Raw genomic sequence first — 15,769 nt, 5'->3', positions numbered from 1 at the left:
TAATCCTAGATTTTCATGTTTTGTAAAGTTGGTTTCGTTTGGGGACGACACACATTATGGGAAGATTTTTTATTTGATTGTATACTATTTGCACTTGTTAATCGTTTCTGAGGACATTTAAATAAAAATGTTTTCAAACAGTGGCCTGGGGTGAAAGAAAAGTTTTCTTGGAGTGATTTTATAATCCGATTTTGTGATATCATCTAATATGTTACGTTACTGAAAGTGACGTTATAGCAGAAATCAAATTGTAAATGGAGGGTAGAAGAGCTGAAAAATCCCCACTTTATAATTTTTGTATTTTATAATTATTATAATTTTTTATAATTTTATAAATAAAAATTTATAATTTTTGCAAACAAGATTGACTAGTGTCAAAATTTTATTAATGAGGAACTTACGCATCGATTGCTTGAGGTATTAACGATTCTTTCAGGGGCGCCGATTGAGGTGAGGGGGACAGGGGAGATAATTAACCCCCCTCCCCTCCTTCGACTTTGAGAAATACATTTTTATTTCTAATTCATAGCTATTTTCAATTTATTATGGCTAACTGGACCTTTTGCCTCCCACCTCAACTCCTATATTCTCATATATTGGCGCCACTGGGTTTAGGTATAATAAAATTGAAGTATGTCTGTAAAATTATTTAATATTTGCTATCCTTACTGGTCCAGGTTCAGTGAATTGATGTGTCGAACGATGTTATACTTATTCTTTTATGTATATAGTATTATTGACACAATTGTAAACATGAACTGTGGAGTAGAATTGCTGTTCCTGCTATCCTGCCTTTTCTTTTTTTGTGTGAAGATGGTTTCGCTTTGGGACTACATAAATTATAGAAATATTTTTTGGTTGATTGCTTATTATTTGCAATTTATAATCATTTCTAGATACATTAATTTTTTTTTGTTAAATCAGTCATTCCCATCTGGGGTACGAGAAAGGTTTTTTATTTTAATTTTGGAAAAGATTCTATACAATCAGATAATATCTTGCATTCCAAAAAATATTGTTTTAGTAGTATTCTTGAAGCCTGTTCAAAAAGAAATTCGGACCCGGAAAAGTATTGGGAACCCCACTGTTCTAGATAGCCGCATGGAAGCAAGATTTTGACTTCGATTTTATTTGTGATAGATTTTTAGGATTATGAACATAAGATCTTTCACAAAAAATAATAAAAAGTAAAAAAAAGTTGACTAGTATGTTGAAAAATGTGACTAAGGAAGAGTGTATAAACCTAAAATGTGTTTTTGAATTAAAAAAAAAAACAACTTGAAAATATTCCGCTTTTTAAAAAGAAATTCCTGTTGTTGCTTTAGGAGGACTCCATTTTTGTTGGTATGAGTAAACTTACAAACTTTTTTCGTAGTAGTAGTAAGTGGAGAATTTGCAAAGTGTTTGGTTATTTAATATATTTGTGTCAAGGGTGTTATCAAGGTCTTGATTACTCAAGAGTGCCTATATAATTCCTGAGAAACACCCTTGTGTCAAATGCTTGTTGAAACGGTCAATGCTTAGCTATTCATTTTTTTTTTTTTTTTTTTTTTTTTTTTTTTTTTTTTTTTTTTTTTTTTTTTTTTTTTTTTTTTTTTTTTTTTTTAGAAGTTCTGTGATTTTAGATATAAATATGTCACTAATGGTTGTTCCTTTTTTGCAACATCTACTTAACTGTTATTATAAACTGACTTACGTTATTACTGACTGTTATTACAGTTATTACTGACTTGAATTAAAATCAAGTTACCATCAAGCCATGACCAATTGGAGGTGGGAGGCAAAGATGACATAAGCCTTTTTCAGGATTTTATAAAAATGATGTCATTTTCACTTGTTGATAGATAGTCTATCTTCCATTTATCCTTGGGCAGAAGTAAGGTAGATGGTCACAGAACTAAAGGAATGAATTATACTATATAATCATAAAACTGTTATTATGAACTATATTACTTGTTCCTGTCCCTACTAATCCTGCCTTTTCTCATCTTGGGAAGGTGGTTTCGCTTGGGGAGTACAGAAATTACAGAAAGATTATTCATTGATTGCTCATTATTTGCAATTGATAACCATTTCTAGATACATTAATTAAAAAAAATAATAAAAAAAAAAAAAAAAATCCCAACATGGAACTCTGGTTAGTGATTCCTCACCTGGGTTACAAGAAATGATTTTTGGACAACTGTTTAAATGATTATATAATAATTTTTAATTATAATAATAATTTTATAATGATTTTATAATATGTTGCGTTCCTCAAAATGGCATTTTAGTAGTAATTGTGCAGCCTATTCTAAAGGAAATGTGGACCGGGAAAAGTATTTGGGACCCCACTGTTCTAGGTCGTCACCTGGAAATAAGATCGAGATTTTCTTGTTTACAGTAACTTTCTTGTTTTGGCCTGGTTTTAAGACTGAACCTTTGATCTTTCATAAAATTTTTAGGAAAAAAGAAGTGTAGAAAGTAGATTAGTGTGTTAAAAATTTAACTAATGAGGAGTATAGTATATTTAACGCACAAAAAAACAGCCACGAAAAAAAGGAGAACAACATACAAATACAGTTAAAGGATTTAATTGATGTATACGATTAAAGTACAGAAAACCATTCAAAAACACTAATACAGACGAACAAACAAAGTTATCACATAACACCCTCACGATGGGTTAAACCCACACGAATAAACTGCACCAGATTCATAATACTAATAAAACACCCATTTCCGAACCATTTTTCCACCCGAGATTCATCCCTTTCATGTACTCCAAAAATTTCTTTCTGAAGACCCTTTGCCCTTCACACTTCCTCGTAAAAAGCAATAAATTTTCCTCTCACTTTCCCCAACTCGGGCAACCGTAAGGACCTCAGATATATAAATAACGTTCAAGTGTATTTTGAAAAATTAAGCTTGAAAATATCATACTCTCTTTTAAAAGAAATTCCTTGTGTTGTTTTTGGATGACTCCATTCTTTGTACTTGGTATGCGCAGCATTTGAAACTTTTCTTGTAATAGTAATAGTTGATGAACATGTTGCATAATATTTATGGTTATTAAACGTTTTTGTGTGAACACATTAAAAATGTTCTTCTAAATTGGAGATCAAATACAACGTAGAGACAATAGGGAAAATTTCAAGACAGTGGAAATTATTTCTGTAGATATTTCGGCCCTATGTCCAAGGGCCGTCTTCAGCACAATACAAGAATAAGAGAGAAACTATATATATATATATATATATATATATATATATATATATATATATATATATATATATATATATATATATATATATATATATATATATATATATATATATATATATATATATATATATATATATATATATATATATATATATATATATATAAAAGAACTTACATCAAATTGTGAGGATTAAAACTGAATAATTAAAAACACTTTTTAAAACTTTTTTTTAAAAATAGCCCTAGCATCCTTACTTCAACGAAGTTCAACCAGGACTGGCGAAAGGAATGAAATGAGAATATAAGCTCATTCAAACTGAAGAGAATAAAATGATTAGATGCAATTTCTTAAAGCTAATCTTGCTTGTTTAGCAGCCTGTCTCAAAGGCCTTTTCGCAGTTGGTTCAGTACTATTATAAATGGGTTTAGTAAAATATTTTGTTAGATCATTTTTAATTAAGTTTGAGTATAAAGAATTTAGTGAGTATTCCCCCAAGTCCCTGTTCAAAGAAATATTATTATTTATTTTGAGATTAATTTCGATTGATTCTCGAACCACCTGTTTTATTCCCAAATCATTACTAATGAGTGAAGAGTTTTCAAAAAGTATCATGTGGGACGGATTATTAAATATATGCCAACCTAAAGCAGAATCAAAGGAGTTGTTGGAACTATTATAAATTAAGGCCTTTTCTATGTCATTTTTATGCTGTTGTAACTGTTTGTCTAGATTCTGATGGGTCCTGCCGACATAGTATTTTCCGCAATCACATGGTATTTGATAGACCCCTCTTTGGCGAGTAACTGGGGTCTTATCTTTACCCGAGTTTAAGAAATTGATGATTTTAAAATTATTAGTAAAAATTACGTACAGATTATTTTTTGTGCAAATATTTTTTAATTTTGTTGTGATCTTTGGGATATATGGAAGATAGACAATATTTGAGGGCTTATCAGTAGCCTCACATTGTGAAGTATCTTCTTCGATTTTACAAGAATGTCTTTTTATTCTATGGTTAATTATTTTATTGACAAAAGGAATGGGGTATCCATTACCAAAAAGAATATCTCTGATAAAGTTTATTTCTGCATTTATATATGAATTGGAGCAAATATTCAGGGCACGATCAATGAGGGAAGTTACAACTGCTATTTTAACTTGTGGGGGGTGATTTGAATTAAAGTGAGTCTCGATCAAGTGGTAATTTTCTTCTATTTTGTTTTTTAATAATTCCTCTGAAATAGTTACATCTATATTTGTATACATTGAAACAATGTCGAAACTACTAACTATTGTGTTTTCTGAAATACTTGTGTTGCTAAGTTTTTTAACCAAATCTGCCGAGTTACGAATATAGGAATTTTGAGAATACAATAAAGGTTTGAAAGCTGTACAAAGCCATTTTCCAATATTGGCAGCGGGGGCTTTAGTACAAGCTACGATAGGTCTTAAGGGAATACCTTGTTTATGTATTTTTGGTAAACCGTAGAGTTTAGGACAGAAACTACCACGGGGAAAAAATTTATTGTATAGTTGTGGGGTGATTTTACCATTTTGTTTTAGCTGCTTTAATGCATTTATAATATTATTAGTGAACTGATCAGTAGGATCATGAGTTATTGTTTGATATGTAATTGTGTCATTTAAATGCGAAAGAATTTTGTTGTCATAGTCTGTCGTATTCATGACAACAAGTGAATTGCTTTTGTCTGCTTTAGTTATTATAATAGAAGGATCTTTTCGGAGATTAGATAGTATTTTTATGTCATGCAAATTTTCCGGTGTGGAATTGGTAGGAGGCTTAAACTTTTTTGGCTGTTATAGAGGATATTTATAAGACCAGATCTAACTTCATCCAGGTTAGAGACAGAAGGATAGTGTTTATGCAAAGCGGACTCTAGAGAGGAAACTATATCTGCCACAGGAACCTGTTTCGGTAGAAAAGAAAATTTTGGACCTTTTTCTAGTGTTTCGATTTCCTGGGGTTCCAATGTTTTAGAAGAGAGGTTAACGATAGCAGGTCCAGGAGTGAATCTTGGAGAATAAATAGGGTTTCTCATCGAAGATTCGTTTCGTAAGCCTTCCAATTTTTTATAGAGGCGTTCCTTGGACAGGCGAAAATCGTGGCTAAACAAATTCCTTTCTAATCTAACAACTTGAGCAAAATCAACGGTGGACAGGTTTTCCAGCAAAAAAGTTTCCAACGATTTTCTCTCTGAAGAAATATGTCGTTTCTGTTGTTTGTCCTTAATAATATGGACTAGGGTTTTTAACTGTAGTGTATGGGCAAATTGCCCTTCTTTCCGGGTATTTAAATGTAATTTATATCTTAAAGACTTGGGAATAAGGTTTTCATTTCTACAGGATTCTAAAAAATTTAGTTGATTGATAATATTAGCATGTTTTTTACCTAGACTAATAAAATAAAAGATATCATAGGTCAGCTGCTCCCCATAAGCTAGACAAAAATAGCGACGAAGACCACACTGCCTTTCCATAGCAAACAAATACAACGTAGAGACAATAGGGAAAATTTCAAGACAGTGGAAATTATTTCTGTGGATATTGTCTCTACGTTGTATTTGTTTGTTATGGAAAGGCGGTGTGGTCTTCGTCGCTATTTTCGTCTAGCTTAATTGGAGATCCAAATTTATTTGTATTTCCTTTCAGGTTTTAATATTTTGGGTTCCTTGCGTTTTTTTTTTTACTCCGACTTCATTTCTGCATTATTGCCGGTTATAAATAAACTAACTTGATTACTTGCTTGGTACATGAAAGGATTTTGAGGAAGGGATTTTTAGAGAGGATTTTTGTACTATCACCTTATATATTGCATTTTCAATAGTAGTCTTATAGTAAAAATCTCACAACCTATTCTTGGGGGTTAGTTACCATCGGATCACTTCTGATTCTTATAACGGAATTAGAACTTTCAATTTCTAGTCATTTGAGTCCCCTCCGAAGTTTATATGACAACAGTTTCTATAAAAAACTATTTGCCCCAGGGGTATAAGTTACAACCCTTCCCCGGGGTCCTGGGGGTGGGGTATGTCGACCCCTAAGTTTTGTTATCTGATCGTTGGACTATTTCAAACAAACTGGCTATCTCAAGATGTTGATCGGATGCATTTGGGGGAAAGAGGGTGTGTGTACGGGGGGGGCAGACACCCTACGATCACTTTTGACTAAAAAAACACCCCTTACGTAAAAACCCTTATATGCCCTTGGGCATAACTTACAATACTTGCCTTCGGGCTCTGGTGGGTGGTGTCGACCCCAGAGTTTTTGTTATCTGATGTTTGAAATATTGTTTTTAAAAAAGTCTCAAGATTTTTATCCGGTGGGTTTGGAGGGAAAGGGGGGGGGGGTTAATTGCCGTCGTATCTCTTTTGACTCTTAAAAAGTGAAGTAGAACTTTCAGTTTCCAATCAAATGAGCCCTCTGAACTTGATTCAAACATCCCTTCCATAAACACCATATATGCCCCCAGATCATGACTTACGGTGACTGCCCCCTGGCCCTGGGGGGGGGGGTGTTGACACCAGAGTTCTTATTATCTAACCTTCTAACAATTTTTAGCTAAATGGCTGTCTCAAAATTTTTTCTGATGCATTTGGGGTAAAAGGCGAGGGGTAGGGGTTTGCTAGTTGCCCTCCGATTTCTTATGACTCTTAAAAAGTGAACTAGAACTTTCACTTTCCAAACATATGAGCCCTCTCTGAAGTATATGCGAGCATCCCTTCCTTCCACAAGAATTATATATGCCCCCAGGGCACAACTTACAATGTCTGCCGTGGGTCCTGTGGGGCTATGTCGACACCGGAGTTTTTTTTATCTGACCTTTGAATTTTTTTTAAAAAAAAGTCCATATCAAAATTTTTATCTGATGCATTTGTGGAAAAAGGGCCTGGGAGGGGCTAGCTGCCCTTTGATCACTTTTGACTCTTAAAAAGTGAACTAGAACTTTCAATTTCCAATCAAATGAGCCCTCTCTGAAGTTCTTACGAGCATCCCTTCCATAAAAACCATATATGCCCCCAGAGTATTACTACAACGCCTGCCCCTGGGCCCTGGGCTGTGCTAGGACGATGAAAATTGATAGGTGTGTCAGGGAGCTGTACAGTTTGACTTGATAAAGTCGTTTTCCCAGATTCGACCATCTGGGGGGCTAAAGGGAGAGGAAAAATTAGAAAAAATTAGGGATTTATAACTTACGAGCGGGTGATCGGATCTTATTGAATTTTGATATTTAGAATGACATCGTGACTCAGAGCTCTTATTTTAAATCCTGACCGGCATTAAGCCTTTTATTTTCCTTTTAAATCAATCTATTGATTCATAGAATTTTGTTAGAGCTCATACCATATGATTTCTTGGCTCTTACCTCTTCTTGCCTCGTCACAAGTGCCATATGAGCTCTTAGCTCTTGTTATTTTTGGGGTGTGACAGGTTTCATCTGAAATTGAAGTATTGGAATTTCAAATTTATTCTGATTGGGGATACCTGGCGAAACTGTATTAGTGGCGTTGCTAGATGGGGGTAAGGGGGTACAAATTTCAACTAGGCTACAGTATGTGTTTAGAATTCATTTAGAGAAAGTTTTTTTTTTAATCCTCAGGGTATATTTTTTTTTGTGGAGGGTGATATTGCATACGAGTGCTGAAAAACCTATCTAAGCCTCCGTTTACTTATTTCTATCCAAAATGTTATTTCAAAGACAGGTGTCGGACTGAGAAAATATATGGTGTGACTTTAAGGCGTGAAGTGATCATTTATGGTGAAGGAATATGACGTGTATGGTGTGAACCAGTAATTTAAGCTTACCCCAGTGAACTCTCCTCGTTCTTTTTATCCAAGAGCATAAATAGAAAAAAAATGACGTGAATATCTTTAGGGCCGTGTCCTGGGAGGCGGGTTTATATCCAGCGAAAATTATGCGATGTTTCCATACCCCAAATTTAGTTTATTTTCATTTTAGCTATGCACCACCGGGAAGAGGAGAAAAGACGAGATCAGCTCCGATAATTTGGATTACAATAAGAAGATATTACATACTGCTTGGCACCCTAGCGAGAACATAATAGCAGTGGCGGCTACCAACAATTTGTATTTGTTTCAAGATCGATTGTGAAAAAGGGCATGAAGATATATAGGCTATGAACTGTAGATAGTGCTCGATGCTCAAAATGCGTGGGGTGATACTACATAAAATCTATTTTGGAAATAGGAAGTTCTTCCTATTGGGACGATATTTGTGGAAGGAATTGTCCAGGGGCCCTAATGCATCTACCATGTTTTTGTTGCGCATACCTAGTTTTTGGCTCTGGTGGGTGGTCTATGGCAGTAATGGAAATGTGAGAAAGGTTTCTAGAATGTTTTAACCCTATAAAAAGTATATATAATTATAGAAAAGGGACGGAAACCTGTGAACTATTTAATTTGTGAAACTCGAACTTGCCGTAACTTTTGTAATTTTCTTATAGTTTCATACAGGCGTTGACGTTTTCAGGGTAGGGAGGCTTGTTATCTTTTTTCCTAAAAAAAAAAAAAAATCAGGATAAGTCTGAAAACCTTGCTATAAAAGAATAAAATTATATTTGTATTGTGTAGTTTATAGTACATCCTTTGAACAGGCAATTTTTGTTAAATTTAAATCAATTTTACCTCTCGGAGAAGTGAATTTTTTCGCTCTGGTTTGAAACTGAAGTGAATTGAATATTCGTCCAAATAATAAGATATTTTACCGGCTGATGGGAAATCCGGTTACCTAATTGAAATTTGGCTCCTGCCGGTAACCAGTCTTTTTAAAGAGATAATTTTTCACTTAAAGTGCGTTTGGCATATGAATTTTGCGTTATACTTATAGACAAAAATAATAATAAAGTAAACGATAATAAGAAGATACCAGTCGACGAAAATCCCGTTGCCAAAGTGAATTTTGGCTCCTGCCGGAAACCAGTCTCTTAAAGAGAAAATTTTTTCCTTGAACTACACAAGTGCGTTATGCATATGAATTGTGCATTATATATATAGTCAAATAATAATAATAAAGAAAACTAAAAAAAAAAAAAATACCAGGCGACAGGAAATCGAGCTGCCAAAGTGAAATTCGGCTCCTACCGATAACCAGTCTCCAATTAATAGTAATAAAGAAAACAAAAATACAAAAAATACCAGGCGACGGGAAATCCGATTACTAAAGGAAAATTCAACTTCTGCCAGAAATTGGCTCTTTTTAAGACACATTTCCCTTTGATTGTCACTAGTTCGTAATACATATGAAATAAATATATACAAATATATGACTATGTAAGAACGAAATGAGTATAATATTGCAGAATTACATAGTATAGGAAGCACACCTGATAAGTTTCAAATTGAAGTGACACTGTCATAAAACCCGTGAGAGCATTGACTTCTAACTGTTTTATATGTGAATAGATGACGATATTCGCTAATTGTATTTATAGTCACTGGTGATTGCTTATTTCTCTGACTTGTACTTTCCTCAAAGGCTATATGAATAAGTGATCGGTGGTATTTTACTCAGTTCCTTCAAAGGTAGAAAAAAGTATAGATAAACGCAACTCATATTTCATGGATACGGGAGGGGATAAGAACCTTTTTTATGCATAATAGGGTGCTTGAATGCAAAAAATAGTATGTTTTGTTAAGATTTCAGCAACTGCGCGTTATAACTTTGAGGTTGGGTTGTAGGAACATTATGAGACTGCTCTTGGGCGGATTGGTATTGGGATCTGAAATTTGAAGGAACGACGTCTCTTTCCTTCTGTCAATTCCAAAAACATAAACAAAAACAAGAAAGAGACAGGAATAGATAGAATAGATTTTTTTTTATTCTGGTTTAGCAAGCTTACTCTATCAAGTAATTATTAAGTTTTTTTAAGACTAAGGTAATATTGTACATTTTCATTGTAGAAAATCATTGTTAAATTCTGTTTTTGCTCAAGTTCTATCTTATCTATTAAATTATTTTTCAGTTTCTAAATGTTCGGCTTTGCTGTAAAAGCCCCAGCCACGATTGGTTTAATAATGAATAATAATGCATGTATAACATTATTATGTTATCCTGTCAACAGGGACTTACTATATGGGAGGGTTTCCTTCTGGGGCGGGCGCTTCTTTCTCAAATTATCAAGACTTTAAATAATTTGTTACAATTAACCTCTTTCTGGGGTAGAAAGGGCTCGTAACTCGAGTTCTTCAGAGAAACAAAACAGTGAAAGAGTATTTGCAATACATTCTAAGATTAGGAATGTCCTAATTTAGGCAGTCTTTATTATGTCGTCTTTTCTAACCTCCAAAAAATGAAAATAAATAATATCTAATGGGATAACTTGAAAGAAAATATATTACTGAAATTTTCTGGTCTGAAAAAAAAAAGATCTAGATAGGTTGTGAGTTTGAGAAAATTCGTTTAAAGTTTGAATTTTGAAAAAACATTTTTCATGGGAATGACGTCACATTAATCTAGTTTCTATTGCACTTCAAAGAGCAAATTATATCATTTTCAAGGGATGGGCTCGTTTTCAGTATCTATGACGCACGCGAAATTTATTCAAGAAGACGAACTATCCGATCTTAACGATCCAAACAGCATTCCATGTATTATTGGAACATCTGATATTGAACTTTATTTGGAACAAAATTCATCGTCTTATTATATCGCCAGTTTAGTAGAGACGTAGCTTCGTCTTTTTTTTTTGTCTTTTTTTTGTCTTCCTTGTTAAAATCGCTTTTCTTAATCCACAAAATGGCCAGACGATGAAGTTTCCAAAAAAAAAGATTTCTTGTAAAAATTGTAATTTGTGTTGGATTCATCTAGTATATTGCAAGGCGATTGGTGAACCCTCTTAATCCAAGTTACGACACACCCCTTTCTTACGATTCTATGTCAGATTTCATCCGTTTTATGTTACGTATTTGTGATTGTTGGTGTATCAGGAGCATTGAAATAACAAGAAAGGCATTCGTTGGAAATTTCGAAAAAAAAGTATCGTAGAACATAATTGTTTTGGGCTTTTGCTCAGTCTATGTTTGTGTTAAGTGGGTACATCTGGCTTATGAGATATGAAAAATTCGTCTTTTCTTTTCGTCTATTTTGTATCTGGAAGAAAAGCAACTGCGGGAACTCTCAGGGTAAATATTTCATTCATAGTAATTATAAACGGCTTACGTTTTATACGAATATGATTTTGCGAGTGGTATAAAACGATCTTTGTCTTATTGAACAGCTAAAATGCCCCGAAATCATCTTTTGTGTTGCAAAGAGGTAAATTGCAAATTCTTCTAGTCTGACAGAACTAAACCAATGCTAAAAAGGAAAAGCTGAGCTTTAATTTAATCTAAAGCTGTGAAAGATCTTCGTATCTACCAAAGCAGGTTATTTGTCCTCGCATTTAACATTTAATTATGACGTCAGCAACCAGAAGGGTTAATACCCTTAAAGAACGTGGACCTTTAAGTTTAACGGGGACTTTTAAGAGGACTTAACGTCCTCTGTTTTATTTTAATAAAAAATAAAATTTCAAATACAAAATTATATTTATTCAAAGTTTTGCTTCTGTGAAGATTTTGAGCCCAGGGAACGTATCTCCTCTGCCCCCCCTCCAACAAAAAATAAACTACCCGTTGTATTATGTTTCTTTTTTTGTTATGTCTTCTGGTTGAAGACCAGCACACGTGGGTCGTTTTTGGATCGAAATTGTTTTATTAGCGTTGCTCAAATACCGGAAATTGAACACCGTCAAAATCCTTTACATTAGGGATAAATAAATTAACATAATGTGAGTTGGTCATATGCCGCGAGTTTGTCTGTCAAAGGGCCATTGTTTTTGTGAATCTTGGATATACAACAAAAGAGAAGAGAATTCAAAGAAAGAAAACAAAAGGAACAATATGAGAAACTAAGCTCTTGGTGTATAGTAAAGAGTAATCAAGTTTCATTAATTACGCGGAGGTCGTCTTAAACAAAAAATTGTTGGACTTCTCAGCAAGTTTAAGAAACGATAAGAAAGAAGTAATGTATCCGAAAGGCCATCCGCCTAAAAGTAATTCCTAAGACAACAAATGATTAGGTAGATATGTGTTTTCTCGGTTAAAGCACGGTTGAATAAAATAGCAAACATAGAAGTGGGAAGAAATACCAGGTGGTTGGAGTAGGGTAATTCAAATGGCGTGTTGTGACATTTTCGTTAAATGTTACATCACGTTAAAGCTTCGTTGAATAAGTTACTGTGAGGCTGAAAAGCTCCAAATTCAAGCGGTTTCGAAATGAGACACTTTCAATCGAAGAGTCAAATGAGATTTTTGTAAACATGCTGATGGTGGTCGATAATGTTTTGTAACTTGGCTTTGCATACTCAATTTGTATTAGTGTGCTTACTTGAATTGGCTTGAACGTGCTTATTTGATTCGAGAAAATTTCATGGAACCGAAATGTTGAGAGATTAATGTCTGTAAATCTTGACTGTGGTGGTTGAGATAGCCCAAGGGGGGAGGGAGTACAATTACACAGTGATAATTCGTTTTATTGTATCTATAATAAACCTATATAATCTGGTGAATAATTAATAAATTAGTAATTTTTTATTATATCTAGAAATCTATATATTTATTATATCTACCTACATCTATTAGGGGAGAATGTGTTTCTTCAGATTTGTTCTTAAGTTTTTGATTTTGTAAGAATGTTCATTTATTACCGAGTAAGAATATTATTGCCTGCTCCTATCTTTAGGGATTGACACTGATATTAATATTGAATAAATTTGAGGATTGCGGTTATATCATTGGTTTTTATGAGAGTATAACTTTTCTATTAGTAGTCAGCACTTGTAATGTCTGCTTGAAGTTTTGTAAAAGCAGCAAAAAAAAAGTTGATATAATTGTCACAGTTAAAACTCATCTTGCCCTTCCCCATCCTTAAAACGCCAATATATTTTATTGTAATCGTTTCAAGACTTAGTGAATTATATGAACTAGGCAAATTCTTAAGAAATTCAAATCTAGGAAATCTTAGGAGATTCAAATCTTGGAAATTAAGACAAATTCTTAATAGGAATTAAGAATTTGATACCATGGTTCACACTGTCTCTAGAAAATTAACCTTTCTTATGGTATCTTCTTATTGGTTGTAAAGTCAAATGCTTTTGTGGGGTCATTGATTCTGTCCAGAATCGTGGATAAGAATAAGTCGGTAATTTTACTGAGCAATTCCCCCCCCCCCAAAAAAAAAAATCTAAACATTATATTGTTCTTAATTGAGCTTCCTTGACTTTTTTTTTTACCAATAGTGAAGATATGCATTGATATCGTAGTCTGCACAAGATCAAGTCATTTCGACTTGTTTTTCTTGCTTCTTTAGGGTCTGAGTCAAAATTCCTTTAACTTTTTTTTTTAGACTGCCTCGGAAAAGTAGGTGTTGAGCAATAGTTCGGCAAGTTATAGTGCAGAATGACTTTTGCATGGGCCCACTGTTTGAAAGTACAGTCGGTCTTGCAGTGCGTTTTATTTGAGAAGAACCGCTGTGAAGATGTAGCTCAATTCAGACTAGTCTGTGCAGTTCAAGAGCCTACCTAGCTGGAAACAATCTAAACCATCTTGAATGTTCACTTATTGGTAAGGGCGTCAATCGGGGGAAGGGACATTTACCATCTCCTCCCCCCCACTAGAATGAAAAAAATTTACAATTTTTTGATGTTTTCATTGAAACATGGCTTTTTGGTATCTGTGAATTGACGCCAATGTTCGTTGGATTTTTAATGATTCAATTGTTTTTGCATTTTTTTGCAACTACCCAAGGAATTAACTGGGGAAGTAGATTTTTTTACCTACATTAATGTTATGTTATAGCCTTTAGGAAATTAAAGTCAGATCTTGATTTTCGTAACAGTCTGTATAAGCATAAATGTTATTGTAAATCTTCTTTTTTTATACGAATATACTTGTAAAATGCGATTTTGTTTTTACTTTTTTTTTTTTTTTTTTTTTTTTCGTTAAGGGTTTTAGAGTTGGTAGTTCAGATGCAAAAATTCAAAAACTCTTTGTTACAGATACCGATGAAAAGCAGCAAAGAAAATACTTTGCAGGTTTTATTTGCAAGTACCAAGGCACCGATTTTCGCTCCGTGAAAAGGAGGACGGGTTTCTTTTTTTGTTTGTAAAAAACAATTGCAAAACAGTTTTAGCTTCATTTATTTTATTCAGCAAGTCTTCTTGCATGTTCCGGCCAACTGATTATTCTATACTATCGATAATTAAGTTGTCATTTGCTTTCTACAAAATTTAGCACAGCACATTCATCTGCAGCAATATTTATCATAACTATTCTAAGTAATTTGTCGTCATTCACATAATTTTTTCCTAAATTCAAGGCCCTATAACAATTTCCCAAATTCGTGGCCTAACAAGATTGTTTTTTTTTACACCAGGAAATAGTATTGTGTATGGGCGCCCATAAGCTGAATTTTAGGGGGGGGGAGGTTTACCTGGTCTAATCGGCACTTTCAATGCTGTATGATAGAGATCTCAAAACAAAAATATCATAGGTAGCGCAATTGCGCTGCCTAAGTAAAGAGCGATGTGGGCACAATGTATTATTTGTTTATGTTCTTTTAGACCAGGGTACTTCTTATAGAAAGAAATGTCGTAGAAACTTCAAAAAGAGCTCATTCATTTAGAAATTGAGAGGGCCAATGCCCTTTTTAACATTCAAAAGTGATTAGAGGACATCCAGCCTTCCCCCCTCCACGTCAATCATTTTCCCATACACATCGAATAAAAATTTTAAAATAGCTATTTTGCTCAATGTAGTTTAAAGGTCTGGAAATTATGACTGAGGATGACAACCCTCAGGACAGGGGCTGTAAACTATGACCTGGGGGCATGTTAGATTTTTTTTTATAAAAAGGGTGATCATATAAACCTCGGAGGGGGCTAATTGGATTCGTAAAAAGAAGTTCCTGTGGTCAACCAGCCCCCCTCTCCTACACCAATCATTTGCCCAAACATTTTTTTCTTTTGTCAAGAACTGAAATTAAGTACTTATTATTAGTACTAATCTAATTTTACCAATTACACAAACTAAATTAATTCTTCTTATTAAGTTTCGGGTGTTGCCAAGCGCTAGATGGCGTTGAGAGTTTTCTCTTGTCAATACTCACGCCAGTTTCCACTCTTATAAGTTACTCGTACTGTTCGTTCTAGAAGTGAAAATGATCTTTGAGGAGTGTTAATTATTTGTTATTACCTCATCCCTGAAACGTTTCAGCCCCTTTGTATGCAAATTCAGAAACAACAAATTCAGCCCCTTGTATGCTCATAATGTATTGTAATTACGGTGTGAGTGTGTCCCCTTTTGTATTTATAATGATTTTTGTTTGCATTAAAAATCACTTACAGAAGGAGACAAATAATAAACATTAAATAATGGTAATTGCTTCTGAAACGCATCTTGAATCTTTTGGTCAATTGAGAATGATTGAATATGCTAAGTTTTGATATCACCATGCTTGTTATTAATTTTTTTTTCGCTTATGCTGAA

The 15,769-nt window shown here is 33.7% G+C and overlaps 1 protein-coding gene across 1 annotated transcript in view; it reads left to right on the top strand.

Moving 5' to 3' along the window:
* The window catches only part of LOC136029988 (serine/threonine-protein phosphatase 2A 55 kDa regulatory subunit B delta isoform-like), an 88,809-nt gene extending 74,624 nt beyond the window's left edge, over positions 1 to 14,185 (top strand). Inside the window, exon 9 of the mRNA XM_065708574.1 lies at positions 8,184 to 14,185. Within this exon, the coding sequence (XP_065564646.1) occupies positions 8,184 to 8,336 (153 nt within the window). The 3' untranslated portion in view covers positions 8,337 to 14,185. The remainder of the gene's footprint in view (positions 1 to 8,183) is intronic.
* The last annotated feature ends 1,584 nt before the right edge of the window (positions 14,186 to 15,769 follow it).

The sequence above is a fragment of the Artemia franciscana genome, chromosome 8, assembly GCF_032884065.1.
Source record: "Artemia franciscana chromosome 8, ASM3288406v1, whole genome shotgun sequence".
Lineage (NCBI taxonomy): Eukaryota > Metazoa > Arthropoda > Branchiopoda > Anostraca > Artemiidae > Artemia > Artemia franciscana.
Note: the sequence above shows the minus strand (reverse complement) of the source record. Positions and strands in the feature narration are given on the sequence as shown.